This window comes from Camelus bactrianus, chromosome 11 (assembly GCF_048773025.1).
Source record: "Camelus bactrianus isolate YW-2024 breed Bactrian camel chromosome 11, ASM4877302v1, whole genome shotgun sequence".
In the NCBI taxonomy this organism is placed as follows: domain Eukaryota; kingdom Metazoa; phylum Chordata; class Mammalia; order Artiodactyla; family Camelidae; genus Camelus; species Camelus bactrianus.
Window position 1 is genome coordinate 9,139,983 of NC_133549.1, and position 16,614 is coordinate 9,156,596.

The 16,614-nt window shown below is 45.2% G+C and overlaps 1 protein-coding gene across 3 annotated transcripts in view; it reads right to left on the bottom strand.

Annotated features, from left to right (window-relative positions):
• DISC1 (DISC1 scaffold protein) overlaps positions 1–16,614 on the bottom strand; it is a 314,908-nt gene that overhangs the window by 196,701 nt on the left and 101,593 nt on the right. For all 3 annotated transcript variants that reach the window (XR_012509909.1, XR_012509908.1, XM_074373156.1), the window contains exon 7: positions 1,439–1,493. Coding sequence is in view for 1 of the 3 variants with exons in the window: in XM_074373156.1 (XP_074229257.1) it covers positions 1,439–1,493 (55 nt within the window). In the remaining 2 variants the exon portion in view is untranslated. The remainder of the gene's footprint in view (positions 1–1,438; positions 1,494–16,614) is intronic.

Below are 16,614 nucleotides of genomic sequence, written 5' to 3' on the forward strand. Positions count from 1 at the left end.
ACAGTACTTCAATTAAAAAAAATTTAAACAAATAAAAGAAATTAGAATGCACCTGATAAATGGCACAATTTACAGTAGGAGATACAGGAGGATACATCTACCACATCCCCCATCCAGGAAGCTTTGACCTCCCCTCACCCTCCCAGGGGTTCCACGCAGAGATCACAGTAGCAGACACTGAGAGGCCATGAATGCCAGTGAGTGACATCACCAGTCACTTAAAAGGCAGAAATTCAGGTCAGCTCTCTAACATCCCCTCCTGCTTCACATCACAAAACTGGTAAAGCGAGTCAGTCGTCCTTGACCAGCAGCTGGGCAGGGGCCAAAGGTCTCAGCCCCGCTCAGCATGGGAGCCTGAGATAGAGCTCTGCCCGCAGATGCAAGTCCTCATCCTGCCCTTCTTCCCTGGGTGAACGTCTCTGGAAAGGCAGAGCGGGCTTCAAGCACTCCAGGGTCCGGGGTCCCAGTGCCGTCTAATGGACAGACAGGAAGCTCACATTCCACGCAGGGCAGGACAGCCCATCAAACTGCTGCTGTGTGATTTTTAGCAAAATCATTTAATGCTGTTTTCAGAAATAAAGTAGACACAAAAACCGGGAAAAGGGCCAGAGGAACTGTGGACACACCCACAGTCTCGGCTCAGCTGGGGTGGTCTGCAAGAACCCCCCACACTGAGAACAAGGAAAGGTTCCTAGACCAGTGGACTCTTGTCTGCTTGGCTCTCTGCACAGAAACCTATTCTTTTCACATTTCAATCATCTTATAACCACCCTGGTTCCCAAACCGAACACAAATAATTAAAGATTTATACTCAGTTCTCTGCCAAACATCCAGTAATCATTCGCAGGGTAATTGATCCTCCTTCACACTTTGTCAATAACTCGGTGAGGGGTAACTATCTCTGTGGAGAAGGGTTTTGTTTTGTAAACTGTGGTTATCCTAACTAACCACAACACTGACTAAGGGAATTGGCTATGTGCACCCAGGCAACAGGCAATATGATTCCACGGTCAACTTAAAAACTTTCAAAAATGGAAAACAATCACCTCCTATACCATTTCCATATGTTTGTGAAAAATCTAAATCCTTCCCTCCAGGAAGGAAACATAATTAACTTCTCAGATTACTCCCATCCTGAAAGCCTTTTGAAGCAAAGGCATTTGTGCACAGCGTCAATCCTTTCCCATTTTCCAGCACAGCGGCTCCTTCTGAAGCAAAGGACAGCCCAGCCAATCCCTGGGGGAACCACATGTCAGGACCTCCACCTTGGGGACAGCCCTCAGCCCTGGCTCTCTTGGCTCATTGCTTGGCCGGCAGAATGGCTTTACCAAGTCTCTGTGTCTTCCCGAGCCCAGGTGTCCTGTGAGCTAGACATGAAATTAAGTCAAAAGAAAACTTCAGAGGCTTCTTTAGGAAGAGGGCATATAAAGGTACTTACCTTAGCAGTGATTTCTTTAAGTGACAAGTTGAGGGATTTTATCCCTTCCTGGAGGCTAGAAGAATTAGAAAGAGGACATTGGTCTCCTGGGTATCACAGTTCAACAGCACCACATGCAGGAACACCACGGAACCATGACCCTCCCATCAGCCCAGCGGCTGAAGAACCGTGGGAAAGACACTGCCATATTGGCTCCATCTGACTGTGGAATTAATATGCTACCGAGTCAGGCTGGGACCTGGGACCTGCAGTGCTTGCACCTGGACAAACGTCTCCTCGAGCAACAGAATGCAAAGGAACTATAAGGGACTGAAAAATAACTGCGTACCTGTGCAGCTGGGGCAAATTATGAACAAGAAGATGCAAAAGACCAAAAGCCCAGCTGCTACTTCTGAGATGTCAGAAGCAGAAGCAGGGGACTGGGCATGATCCCTGCACAGAGCACCATCAAGGGGATGGGCAGACCACCTAAGACACCCCTCTGGCCTCACCCCTGGATCCACCCCTACCCTCCCCCACTCACGGGACCAGCTCACTGCCCCTCAGGGAGGGAGCAAGGGAAACTGTTCCTTGTTTTTCCACCCTGGCGCTGCAGCAAGAGTCCCAATGAAACCTTGCCTGAATTTCTCATCTGGCTTCTTGTCAATTTCTATTGATTAAAGAGTCCAAGAACCCTGGTCAGTAAATTACTAGGAAGTCAATTTTTCCCTCCCAAATTACACTCTCCTTAGGCTGGTATTAAAATCTGTTATCATTTCCACTGTGCACATCTGCTGATAGGCAAAGGAACAACCCATACGTGCTCCCAGGAGCAGAGGATTAAAATTACATTCCTACAACTACCTCCCAAGAAGGGTGGTCTCCACAGGGTAGCATTTCACAAGCAGGTAGTCCAATATTATCTACTTGGGTTTACTGTGCAATTCAACCACCATGTTCCACGCACCTGCTGAATTTAGCAGGGAGGAGCAGCCTGGAGAAGATACACACACACATATATAAACTACCTAAAATGGAATTCCCTTACTCTTTAGGGCTCCCTGCTTTTTTCTCCTTAGCACTGTGCACCTTGACACATTCATTCATGTAAGTTCTCTTCCCCCAGTTGGAATATAAACTCCACAGTTGTAGCAACAGCCCGTATCCTCCTGTGTCCACTCCTGAATCCTCAGTACTTAAAGCAATTCCTGGTGCTTAAAGGAGGGCACTCAGTCAATATCTGCAGAATGAATGAATGAATGAAAATGACTCACTCTTATTTCCCACTTTGTTACCTAATGGAGTAGACACAGACAATCAACTATGATATGAAGCCAGATGAAAAAAATTACTCTACGGGGAATAGAAACCCAACGCTAGGATCCAACTGCTACATTAAAACTGTCACAGATGGAATATTGTCCCCAAGTGGGCCATAGGAAAATAACTTGCATGTAGCAATTTAGAAACCAGGGGATTGTTGGGAAAGCTCCCTGGAAAAGGTGGAAAGTAAATCAGGCGTCAAAGAAAAAAGGAGGAAGTGAAATTTCAGGGTGAAGAACCCAAATGGCCAAATGGTTCACATGGGTGGATTCTGAGAGATAAAGGTACACAGGGGAATGACTGTTTGTACTGAAGGAGGGAAAGGGATGTGGGGGACAGGAATGGGAGTTCTACCTGCATTGGTGATGCTTGTTTATTTATTTATTAGGAAAATAAATGGGGGGAAATGCCGATACCTGTTCAATCTCCATGGTAGGTAAATGAGCACCTATGATGTTTTTCAATATGTTTGGGATTTTTGCAATTCAAATTAGTTTTTGAAGGAATATAAAGGACAAGCCATCGTCAGTACTAAATGCCTAGCTGAGGGGCTCTGAGTTTCATCCCGCAGAGTGTGGGAAATCATCCCATTTCTGAGCAGGAGAGGGATAGGAAAGAGATGGCTTTTTTTTTCCTGAAAAATTAATTGGGCAGGACCGGGAGAGGTGACCTGGAAGACAAAACACTGAATGTGACAAACCAGGCAGGCACCTTCTGTGAAAATTGTGACGTCTAAGGGCCTGCACAGTGACAGACGTCAGCAAGGAGAGGAAGGAGGGGGTCCTTTAACGATGCTGATGTGGAAAAGCACTGAGAGCATCTGATCTAGAACTTTGCATTCATTCATTCATTCATTCACAAACTCATTAACTCTTCCCTTTTCTACTGGGCAGCCTGAGAGTTGGAGCTTGGAGCATGATGGACAAAAGAGGGTCTTGCCTTCAACACCTCAAAGCTGGTAGATGGAAGCCCTCCTCAAAAACAAAAACGAAACAGTTAGAGGTACTAGATGAGAAGCGGTCACTGAGAAAACTAGTGAGCTGCAAAAGGGGAAGGTCGGGTTTTCTGGAGTCTGTGTGGGTGGGTTGGGGAGGAAGGAGTTGGGAAAAACTCCCATCACAGGGGCTGCAGAGCGTCAGAGCCAGGCTGCCAATTTGCTGATTGTAGCCCATTCTCCAACTTTAAGAACTGGCCTTGAATGTTATCACCTCCACCGATCTGGGATTTCTGAGCACAAGCAAGTTCGTTTCCATTGCAAATGCCGTGAAGCTGGTGCAAGTACGTTCTAAACACGGACATCCCCACTTGAGATCTCCATGTATCAGAGAAGGGTGTCCCAGAGGCGCTGAGGTCAGCCCGGGTGGAGGAGATCACAGTTGACAAACAGCGACGCAGAGGGCAGCGGATTTTTCTGAATTCAGGAGCCACAGTGTGACAAAAATCAGTGTCCTCGATGTGGAAGTCCCCCACTAGAGAATTCTAGACGCTGGCTGGATGGAGCTTGGTCTTTGGAAGGGAGGTCAGTCTGAGAGGCAGGCTCCCCCGGAGAGCAGGGATCAGACCAAGCTGTGTGAGCTCTTGCGGAGGGAAATGGAGAGGATGCCAGAGAGGGGCCTAAACTGGTTCTGCCTCCGATTCTAGAAGATGCACCAGTTTTGTGCTGCTGATGTCTGCTCTCCAAACTTAAAACCCTTCTTGGGCACAAACGCACTTCCTTTGCCAGGCTCATGGGAGCCCATTCAACTAATAACTTTTCAATAAATGGTTCACCACAAAATTATGAGCATTTACTAGTATCTTACAAATAGCCTTTCCCAGCTGCACGCAAAGACCAGTTCATGCATTAACAAATAATACAGAATTTAGCTGACCAAAATGGTAGCACCTTTAGCTAACACCCAACGGGTCAAGCACTGTCCTTCCAGGGGTTGACGCAATTCATTGGTCCTGGCTCAGAGCGGGCCCTATCCCGGGAAGGAAATTAGTCTCCATTCAAATATCCATGTTACAGCAGGGAGGCAGTGATGCAGATAATTAAATGCATTGTTTTATATTTGATTTGATTTATACTTAATTTTTTTAATTTATGCAATATTACTTTTTGCAGTAGATTTACCTTCCTAATTACGTTTTGCTCAGGCTAATATTAACATTAGTGGCATCCTGGGGTGTACAGAGAATGGAAGCAATGAGGGGTGGAAGACTGAATGATCTATAGAATTTGCTAGTGGTTTTCAAGCTATTTTTAGTAGTAGCGCTCTTGGAAATGAAATTTTACAGAGAACGATAGATCATAGATCACAGGCAATCTGTACTGACTGATTTGGGGGGTCTAGCCCAGGGTACAAATGTCATCCCACTGACTGCTACCACCATCACCCAGGGGTCCCTAAACCATGATCCCCAGAGCAGGAACACAAATTGAAAACGACCCAATTAGATGAGCTAAATGTTTATAAACAAGAGTTAGATGTACTTCAATAATTAAAAGGAACCCCCATGTTTCTCTTAAGCTTGCATATTGTTAATGACAAATAAAGCTGTCCTCTCAGATCAAATTACACCGTACCCTGGAAACACATGTTGTCTCCACAAATCAGCAGATAATGTTTTAACAAACAGACCAGACCTAATTTACTCCAATGAGGAGCTTCATTCAACGCAGCCATGCTAGGAATAAGAGTGTCAAATATTTATTAAGTACTTACTGTGTACCAGGCACTCTTCCCTGGATTCCTTACATAGATTCATGTTCTAAATTCTCAAACTCTGCGAAGTACATACTGTTATGTCTCCATTTTCAGACAAGACAACTCAAAGAGAGATTTAAGTAGCTTTCCCAGGGTTAGTCAGCTGGTCAGCGGGTAAACGATAACCCAGACAGTCTAGCTGTCTGTTCTCCTAACTGCTAAACTACACTACCTCTCCCAGAAGATGTGCACTTATCTGAAATATGCCATCATCGCCCAGGCTGGTTTTTAAAATTCTATTTTAGAGTGGCGCTGCATTCTAGTACAGTCAATGTCGTTACTTGTAAGCGGACGTCATTCTTTACTTACAAACGGGTGTTTCAATCAAATGACCAAAATTCACCCTCAACAAATGAAGCTTTAGGGAAGCTGAGGCTATCGACAAAAATGGGCTGCAGAGAAAGCATATCGGGGGTGCTGAGCCTGGCGCTGGCAGCACTGAGAGGAAACTGAAGGCAAAGGGGTCTGTTGAGGGTTGACTGTATCCCCCTACAACCCCAATTCATTATGTTGATGTCCTCAGAATGGGATCTTACTGGAAACAGAGTTTTACAGAGGCAATCAAGTCAAAGTGAGGTCACTAGGGTGGGCCCTAGTCCAACATGACTGGGGTCCTTCTGAAAAGGGGAAATTTGGACACAGAGACAGACGCACACACAGGGAAGATGATGTGGAGAGACACAGGGAGAAAACACTGTCTACGAGCCAAGGAGAGAGGCCTGGAGTGGATGGTTCCCTCACAGCCCTCAGGAGGAACCAACCCTGGGGACACCCTGATCTCGGACTTCCAGCCTCCAGACCATGAGAAAATGAATTACTGATCCGTAAGCCGCCCGGTCTGCGGGGCTTTGTTACAGCAGCTCCGGGAAACTCACACAGAGCCCAGGGAAGCGCTGTCGGCGGGGGGCGGGGGGGGCCTATCTTCTAGATCTCGAGACTGCATTCAGTGACTAAGATTCTCCGAGCTTACACCTGAAACTGGTGAATTTTACTGCATATAAATAATACTTTGATCAACAAAAAAGAGGGGACATCAGCTGCAGTCTGAAGACAAGCCCAACTGAGAAATTTCACAATGTTCTGAGCCGTGGGAGGATGGTTGGAAGGCAGAGGATACCCGCTCAGATGACACAATGTCCCACAGGACTTGGAACTTCAGATGACTTTGTGCCAGAGTCAGCCCTGTTGCTTTAGATCACACTCGACTTCTATCAGTGGCCCAGAGCGTCGACGGCTGACAGCCGGGAGGAAGAACCAACTCCCCCCAGCCTCAGACAGGAGGGCCTGCTTCTCAGGTGGGGTAAATACATGTGCTCCGTTCAGTTATACAGGAGATAAGTCCTCCTCCACTGATGTTTGTCTCCAAATAATCACCCCTAGGGGGCCTTGGGGTATCAGGGAACTAAGGAGAAAAACTACCCTCCTCTCAAAGTAAACAGAGAACATTAGCTTACTGTGGAGTTACGAGCTCAGCTGTGTGACTCTAAATTTCCTGTTTGGAAGCCTTAACCTCCAGTACCCCAGAATGTGCTGTGTTTGGAGACTGAGACTTTAAAGAGATAATTAAGTTAAAATGAGACCGTTAGGATGGGGCCTAACCCAGTACGACTGGTGTCCTCATAAGAAAAGAAAAGAAAAAATGAAAGGAGAGAGAGAGAGAGAGAAAAGGAAGGAAAGAAAGAAAAGAAGGAAGGAAGGAAGAGAGGAAGGAAGGAGGGAAGGAAGGAGGGAAGGAAGGAAGGGAGAAAGAAAGAAAAAGAAAGAAAGAAAGAAAGAGAAAGAAAGAAAGAAAGAAAGAAAGAAAGAAAGAAAGAAAGAGAGAAAGAAAAGAAGAAAGAAAGAAAAGAAGAAAGAAAAAGAAAGAAAGAAAGAAAGAAAGGAAAAGGAAGGAAGGAAGAAAGAGAAAAGGAAGGAAGGAAGGAAGGAAGGAAGGAAGGAAGGAAGGAAGAAAGAAAGAAAGAAAGAAAGAAAGAAAGAAAGAAAGAAAGAAAGAAAGAAAGAAAGAAAGAAAGAAAGAAAGAAAGAAAGAAAGAAAGAAAGAAAGAAAAAGAAGAAAGGAAGAAAGAAAAAGAAAGAAAGAAAGAAAGAAAAAGAAAGAAAGAAAGAGAGAGAGAGAGAGAGAAAGAGAGAGAGAGAGAGAGAAGAAAGGAAGGAAGGAAGGAAAGGAAATGAAATTAGGACTCAGAGGGAAGACCATGCAAAGACCAGAGAGAAGACCATCATCTCCAAGCCAAGAAGGCCTCAGGAAAAACCAGCCCTGCCAACACCCTGATCTTGAACTCCTCGTCTCCAGAACAGTGAGACAATAGAGTCCTATGATTTAAGCTACCCAGTCTGTGGGGCTTTGTCATGGCAGCCCTTAGCAAACTAATGCATGCAGGATTTTCCATTTTTAGTAGTACAATTAATTGTATGTGTTAGTAAGATCCTACACCCTGATGCTCCAGGATCCAAGAAAAAAAAAAAATCACTACTCTCTGTGGCAGCAGCCAGACAACAGGAGACACAATAGCCCTTCTGTTTGCTTCAGACTAAGAGAAGGTTTCATTTTCAACCCACAAAAGGGAGCAACTGAGAGCCACTCCAACAATAGCTGATAAATATTCTTGTCTTATAGCATAGGAGCTAAGAACTAAGAGGGTGGCTCTAAGACAATTGTATATAAGAATGTCTTTGATATCTTTAAAAATGATTATGGGGCCGTTGGGTTAATACAGGAGCCTGGCACATAGTAGGTGCTTGATGAATGATGGGCATCCTCTCCTCTTCTTTCTAGTCCAGGTGGGGCATGGTAGGAAGATCCCCACCACTATTAGAGACGCTCTCAAACCCCAGGATGGCGGGCAGCTCCCTCTTTGTCCCACTTCCCATACCCTCTGCCTCAGCACGAGTGGGGATTAAAGGCCATCTCTGCTTGTCACCACATTGCTCTGGGTGGAGCTTTATATGAGAGAGCAAGGAGCGGTCAAAGACTTGGAACCTACTCAGTGTAAGATCTCCTCTCCTCTTTCTAAATCCCATCTCTTGGAAGTCCCACTCTCTTTGACCTACATTTTTTGGATGGTTTCTTCTCCTAAACTGTATTTGGGTTGAACTGTGTTCCCCTAAAATTCATATGATAAAGTCCTACTTCCCCCATCCCAACTGTCAGAATGTAACCTTCCTTAGAAATAGGGTCACTGCAAATGCCATTAGTTAAGATGAGGCTGCTAGTGTGGGCCTGACTCCAATAAATGGTGGAGAAATGTGGACTCAGAAACACACACAGAGGGAAGACAGCGTGAAGACCATTAGAGACCTGGAACAGATCCTTCTCTCAAAGCCCCCAGAAGTAACCAACGCCTCCTCCACCGTCACCTTGATCTTGGACATCTAACCACAGTAACTTTCTCTGTTTAAGCCACCCACCTATAGTACTTGGTTACGGCAGCCCTGACAAATTAATGCTCACTGGGATGGGAAGGGAGACATGTGGACAGCTACAAGGCTGGAAGTGCGGTCCAGGGCTGTACAAAAGACAATGGAGGTCTCAGCCTGGAGCCTCGAGCCAATGTCAAAACAGTCCTCACTGCTAATAAACTGCCAAGGTCACTTTGTAAAATTCAGAGTGACTGTGCTTATGGCATCTTGCTAATCTTCCTCAAAAACCTACAGCTGCATTAAGACAAATACTGTATGTCATCACTTTTACATAGAATCTGAAAAAAAATGAATAAATATAACAAAAACAGACACAGACTCACAGACACAGTAAAAAAAAAAAAACTGGTTAGTGGGGAAAGGGACAAGATAAGGGTAGGGGATTAAAAGGTACAAACTATTATGTAAAAAATAAATAAGCTATAAAGATATATCGTACAGCACAGGGGTGGCATTATTTTATAATAAATTTAAATGGAGTATAGTCTATAAAACTATTGAATCACTATGCTCTACATCTCAAATTAATATACTATTGTAAATACACTACACTTCAATTTAAAAAAAGAAAAGAAGCCCCTGCCCCAGTTTAATAGCAACTAACAATTGTTTACTCCCTGTTTCTCCAGATGCTGGCACTGAGGGAGGCATAACTCAAAAGCCTCATAAGAACCTTGAATCGGTCCCCTCCCATAGTATTACTTCAAGGCATCTCAAGGATCCAGGAGTTAGAGGGCCCTTCCCTGACCCTCCTTATTCTTGGCGTGAAGTCTTTAAGGAGCCAAGGGTGCATGCCCACCCAGAGCTGGTCCAGGCCACCAAGACCAGAAGTGCCTTCCCCAAGAGCTGTGAGCCCGCGTCCTGCCAGGCCCTCTTCTCAAGGCCTTCCTCCCAAGGGAGGACCACACTGCAGTGGTCAAGCAGTGGCTACTTGGACAGTGTGGGTACTTCTTGAACATGCAGGGCAGGGGTCCCATCATGGTGCAGGACAGATCCCAGGATGGAAAGACAGGTCAAGAGTTCCAGGGTCCTCATTTTCTGGGCCACGATGGCAGGGGGCCTGGAGGACTCCTCTGTGTTCATGTCCTAGAGAAACCACCTCCCGTCCATGTGCTCTTCCAATGTTTCTTGTTTCCTCCCACCAGCAGGGACCCAGCCACAACCACCCTCAGCACCAGCCTCAGCCACAGCATTAGACTCACACCTAAGATGCCAACTGTACACCTGCCCCAAAGACTAGCCTTTGGAGGACAAACTCTGTTGCTACTCTTGTCTGACTTCTGATGCACAAGAATATTAATGGCATGCAGAGAATGCCACCACCACCCACTAACTTTCTGCAGAACTTTGAATAAGTCACTTTCTTCTGGGGCTGTTTCTTCATCTGCAAAGTGAGGAAGTTGGACCAGGTTATTTCTAAAAACCTCCCAGCCCTGCCATCCAAGATTCTTCTGCTCGTATGATTTTATCTGTAAAGATCTGGAGAATCTAAAGAACAAAGATGTTATGTAAAGTGCCAGGTAACCTTAGTGACAGAGGCAGAAATACAGGCCATTTCTTTCCTGTCATTTTTACTGAGCCAGACACGAGTGTTTCAGCCTTCAGAACAGACTTGTGCAGAAAGCCTGCTGTCTACTGGCAGTCACCCATCCGTCTTCCCGCCTGTGTATATGTGGCCTTGTGCCAAAGACCCGTTTTGCAGAAAGCTACAGGAGGAGTGTCATTTTCATCTCCAGTCTTCTCCCTGTCCCTGTCCCCATTCCCAGCGCCATCCCCCGTGTCTTGTTTAGTAACAGTAAGATGAAGAATGAGTGTTCCTGAAGCAAGCTAGAAATACCATAAAGGGCAAAGGGACAGCGTAGGAGCTACTTGGGTCTTGAATTAAATACACACACACACACACACACACACACACACACACACAACAATCCTTGACATTAACAGCCTTGCCAATTACTGCTCAGTCTTCTAACCTTCTGTCAAGGGCAAGTGGTTAAGAAAATGACAGCAAAAATGGCTTTAGGAAATGCAGGATTTTATCTACTTGGCCTTTTTCCTTCCTTCAACCCTTCTCTCCTCACAGCTGATAATGTCACATGTCACCAGTGAGACATAACATGGGGCACAGACAACAAAAATGACAAGAATTCCTCCAGGCTTGAGATGATCTTGGAAAGGCGCAATGGGACACATACATGCGTCAGAGGCGAGTCATTCCACGTGGCTGTGAAAGCTGTCGAGCTGGCCATCTGAGACACGGACTCTTGGGAAAGGGTGCCTGGTGCAGGGGAGAGAGATTTCTCATCCCCTTGGGCGCAGCACACAAGCTCCGTCCAGCTCAGCGGCGGGACAGGAGTGTGGTGACTGCGCACATGACAGACCCACTCATGCCCGTCACACAGCTCAGCTCCTACCATGGGGTCCTCGGGCAGAATGAAGCATAGAAAGTTTTTTTTAACAAAACAGCCGTACCTATATTAAAGTAAGCAGCATTTTTGCATAATCCGATAAAAATTGAGCACGTGAATTTTTAACAAGGGTGGAGTAAATACATTTGATGCTTTCCTCTCTGGCCCAAGTGAAAAAGATCAAATGAAAGAACCAAAGCAAAATCGGCCAGAGAACAACTTGGACTTAAGAGCCCTTTGATTCTTTCTTTGAATATGAATCATATTCGTGACTTATCCCCTCATAGAACGTTTCTCTGAATTTCAGGGATCCTGTGTGTAAACTTTAACTGGGATGCTACACTCTGTTAAGCTTGAGTCTTGGTGGTAAAGTCCAAATTCTCCAAATAACTCAGCAAACTGAGACTGAGATGTTATGTGTCATTAGACCATAAACTCTTTGTAATTAAATACATCTACGTAGCTCATAGAAGTGCTCCTCAGAGGATATCAGAGAGAGAGAATTCAAGGATTTTCAATTTCTTAGAAAAGACCTCCTGGCATCGAGGTGCTGATATAAAGATACTGAGCAGAGAAAACAGCCCTAATACTGAATTTACTGGATTTGCAGAATTCCCCAAATTAGCTACTATGAATAAGATAGTGCACACCTGCGCACACACACACGCACACACGCCTTGGTCCCATGCCATCTCTTGCTAATTTCCACCGGGAAATTCTGCCCGACATGGCAGAGTTACAGCTTGCATCTAAGTCCAGTTCCATCAAGAATCACAGCCTTAAGTGCTTTTTGAATAAATAAATTACTAAAGCATCTTTGTATTAAAAAAAATCACAGCTTTATAGCCAACTGATTATTAATTTGGTATTTGGCTCATCCAAATATTCCAGGCGTCAATTCAACCAGCTCTGTCTCACTGCCTCTCAAACAATCCTATTCCAAACTGAAACCATAACTCATATGCCAAAAACATTTTGACTTATAGATTGTAAGAGATGCTGGTTATTGAATAAAGAAGAAATGGGAGGAATAAAGAAGAAATATGAACAGTCTTAAGTTTAGATCATAACTACTCTTCTTTCTACCCCTTCCTCCCAAGTTGTTTAAAGATACCTTCTGACATACAATGAGAAAATAAATCACCAGCCCCTTTATTTCTTGAGGACTGGCTTCCAAGATGGCTCCGGACTTTCAACGATTGTCAACGATTTGAATCTATTTAAAGAGTCAAAAAGATTTCAATTCTTGGGCCTTTAGAGCTTTTCTTCACAAAATTCCTGTGAGTTCAATCCTTAAAACAGTACAATTTGATCCAGGGGGAGCACGATCCTGCCCCTGGGTTTATTCTGTTAAATGATGGAAAGGCAACGTTGAATTTCCATTTCAATCACTGTCCCCCTAGTTCTGACGGCTTAATAAGTAATGTCCCATTGCTCCCAGGGTTTTTAAAAGAAATACTTGCAGTGGGGAGAGTATAGCTCAAGTGGTAGAGCACATGCTTAGCATGCACAAGGTCCTGGGCTCAATCCCCAGTCCCTCCTCTAAGAATAAATAAACCTAATTACCTCTCTGCCCCCACCAAAAAAAGAAAACAAGAAAAGAAATGCTTGCATTTCCATTTAATCCTAATTTTCTTAAATACAAGTTGTTTCTCCTAAATTTCCCAACATGTATGCTTACCTAAACTATAAAGTTTATCCAAAAGGTTTTACCTTCTGCTTTGGGTTTATGATGCTTTTCTGAGTCATCTTGGACTCCCTGCTGTCTGGCCAAGAACTAGCATATGCACATAAAGCTGCGAAAACAGTTTAAACCTTACGTGTCTTTCCAGCTCTTTCAAAATCTGCTGATGAAGCAACATATCAGTCGGATTCCCGAAACTGCGGAATACTGCAAATTTCATTTCCTAAAATGTTTCAGTGAGTAAGCTAAAGATGTACACCTTTTATTGGATAAAGACTGCAAAAATAGATGGCTGATGAACAAAACGAATACACAGCAGGGGGAAAAAACCCAGTGGACTGGACAAGTAACTGAAGGGGGAGTCAAACACCGATAACAACACAGCTCAAAAAGGAAGCTGAGGAAATCTGCCAAAAAGGACACGCAAGGTCGTAATGATAGTGGCAGCCGAAAAGACACTGTAACAAAAACAGCCCCCTCGTGTGGGGCACAGGGAGCCCTGCCAGCATCTAAAGGAAACCTGGAGGGTCTGCTTCTGGTCATCCCAGCAGCTTGGGAGTCAGCACAGGGCAGACCCATCAGCCCTTCTGCAACTTGGAAAGGACGTGCTTCTAACTGACTAACATCCCAGCAAGAGATGGGCTGGCATCCCCAGCCCAGGATACGTGCTGCAGCCCCTGGAAAAGGGCCCTCTGAGCAGAACTGGATGACTCTGCTGGAAGACGGTTAAACCTTCAGCCCAAGGTCTGAAGGGCAGTTTCCCCTGAAGTACCTCTTTAACACCTGAAAAGTCAGAACAGGGACTAAGAGCATACACGCCGCAGACTGGACAGCCTTCTCAGGATACGTCAGGAGGAAGAAAATTTGATGAAAGAGAAGAGAGGCTTGCAGAAGATGCCCAGATTACAAAGAAATTAGGCGTGGAACATTTCTCAAGTGGATAAAAAATGAAAAATAAAAATAGAAATTGACCACAAGAAAAAAACTCTTAAACTAGGCTGTGTTAATTCTCATGTGCCAAGAGCCAGCTACAACCATTTTAAGGTGATTATGTATTTCTTTGAGAATCCAGGAGGCTCTACCAGAAATAAATCCGCAGACCTATGGTCAACTAATCTTCGACAAAGGAGGCAAGAACGTACAATGGAGTAGAGACAGTCTCTTCAGCAAGTGGTGTTGGGAAAACTGGACAGCAGCATGTAAATCAGTGAAGCTAGAACACTCCGTACACCATACACAAAAATACACTCTAAATGGATTAAAGACTTAAATATAAGATGAGGCACGATAAATCTCCTAAAAGAAAACATAGGCAAAACATTCTCTGACATAAATCTTAGCAACGGTCTCCTAGGGCAGTCTACCCAGGCAATGGAAATAAGAGCAGAAATTAATGAATGGGACCTAATCAAACTCATAAGCTTTTGCACAGCAAAGGTAACCATAAGAAAAATGAGAATCCAGGAGGCTCTAGTGAAAATAATTTATCATATACCTAAGTTATAAAAGAGGAGTGGGTGTGTCTGCATACTACAAGCTTCCCAAAAGAACTACCTAAATAACAACAATAAATAATAATAATAACCCATGTAGTAAATTTCTTGAAATAAACAAAGCACAGAGATTTTGTAAAACATTAAAATAAAAGTTAAAAATACAGAGCCACTTTTCCAGCCTTTTTAATTGTATGAGTTATTTTTAATCATAGTAGATTTACTGGAGAACAAAATACAGTATTTTTTTAATCTGTAAGTAAGATAAAGTTCCTCCCTTGAATTTCTCAAATACATACAACAAAAACCAGAATTCACGGTCCTGTTTTCGTGGAGTGAGTGGCATCTGGACCCGCCCAGACAGATGGTAGTTTCAAGTCTCTTGCCTCTTTTCCAACCCTTTTCTTCTTTCCCAGGTTGTGGTTTGGGAAATGTTTCTCGTTGCCCGTAATGATGACTTTTCAAAGGAAACGGCGGTGAGTGAGTTCCCCACTCTGGACAGCGGCCGCAGGGCAGGTTTCTGCTCCCTCCCTGTCTAATGCCTGCTCCTTGTCAGCAGTGACTCATTTAGAGAAGGGAGAAGTTGAGCACTGTGGCCGGGATGGTTCCAGGGAACGTTACAGGGGAACTTATCTGGGGGCTAGGAGAAACAGAATTACTGGTTTTCTAAAAGCAGTTTATTTTAACCTATTTCACAAAATCTGAAAGTGCAAAGTGTTCTCGATCTGGAAGGGACCTTCAGCATCATCTAGTTCAAACCTTCATTTCATAAAGAAAACTTCCGGTTCCTCTGGCCCCAGGCACCTCCTCGCCTGCTCTCCTGTCTTTGGAACCGCAAGCCGACCCCTCGGGCCTGAGCCAGTCGCCTGGTGGTCTCCACGGGCTGCCTGTGTTTCGACATCCATTTGCTCCAATCTCTCCCAGGTGACACCAGGCGATCTGTGGGGCGCAGAGACAACTCGCTGGCCTGAAATGGCATCATTCTCTTTTGCTTGGACCCATGACCCAAGTTCTGCCCGGCTGGACTCCTTCCATCGCTTGCTTGAGCACTTGGCTCCAAGCCCTGCTCTCTCCCAGGCTGTCAGCATTAACCATCTCTCTCCCCCTATTTCAAAAGCTGAAAAAAGATGTCAGGACAGGGCTGCTATGTGAATCTGAACCCTCAGTAGCCTTATTAGCAAAATATATTGCAAAAGCCAATGTTTTGTCTCATATACCTTATAGGATTATGGTGAGCAAAAATAAGCATTCTGTAAACAACAGTGATATTTAAAGTAATGTATTATTACTACAAATCTAAATAAGAAAGACACACATGATACATAGGAGAGTTGTCTCGAATACTGAGGATGCATCTAAGCAAGGACGACTTCCTGCAGGAAGCGTCAGTCTCACGCTGCTCCTATGCTCCGAACTCACTGCACTGACTCTCTGGGCAAGGCTCTGCCTGCCTCCTGAATTCCTGGGGAAAGCAAGGTCTCTGCTTTAAAGCAAAGGAGGAAAAGTCAGAACCTCCTCCTCCTGCAGTTTTAGCAACACAGAGCAGTGCTGCTCCCTCAGGTGATTCCCGACGCTCTGAGTCCCGTCAAGCCACGTGCTTGACAAACCAACCAGGTGAAAGACAGAGGCAGAGAAGGAAGGAGAGCAAAGACCAGAAGCAGAGGCTGAAGGACACAGCCACAGGAAGTGGAGAGGAAGCTCGGAGAGCTCGGGCACTTCTTGGGAGGGCTCTCCTGATCCGGCGCCGTCGCCCGGGTGCCTCCACGGGCGCCGCACAGCTGGCCCCCAGCGCACACCCTTCGAGACTCCTGCCCACTCCCGCGGCTCCGGGAGTCTGTTTTCCGATGCAGGCTTTGCAATTTGACTGTGTCTCCTCACTCTAAAAAGATCCGTATCTGAGGGGAAAGTGGGACTACTGATTTTTTTTTTTTCCCAGTCAGTTGTGAACTTCAAATCTCACGTGAAAGGCAGGCTGACATCAGCCGGGATCGCTCGTCGTGGGCTGGGAGCATGTGTGCTGGGGACGCCAGGGCACCTGCACTCCTCGGTCGGCCTCACCCGGGGGCTCTGAGCCATTAAGCAACGGGGAGGCGGGAGCAGGCCCGGCTCACTGCCCACT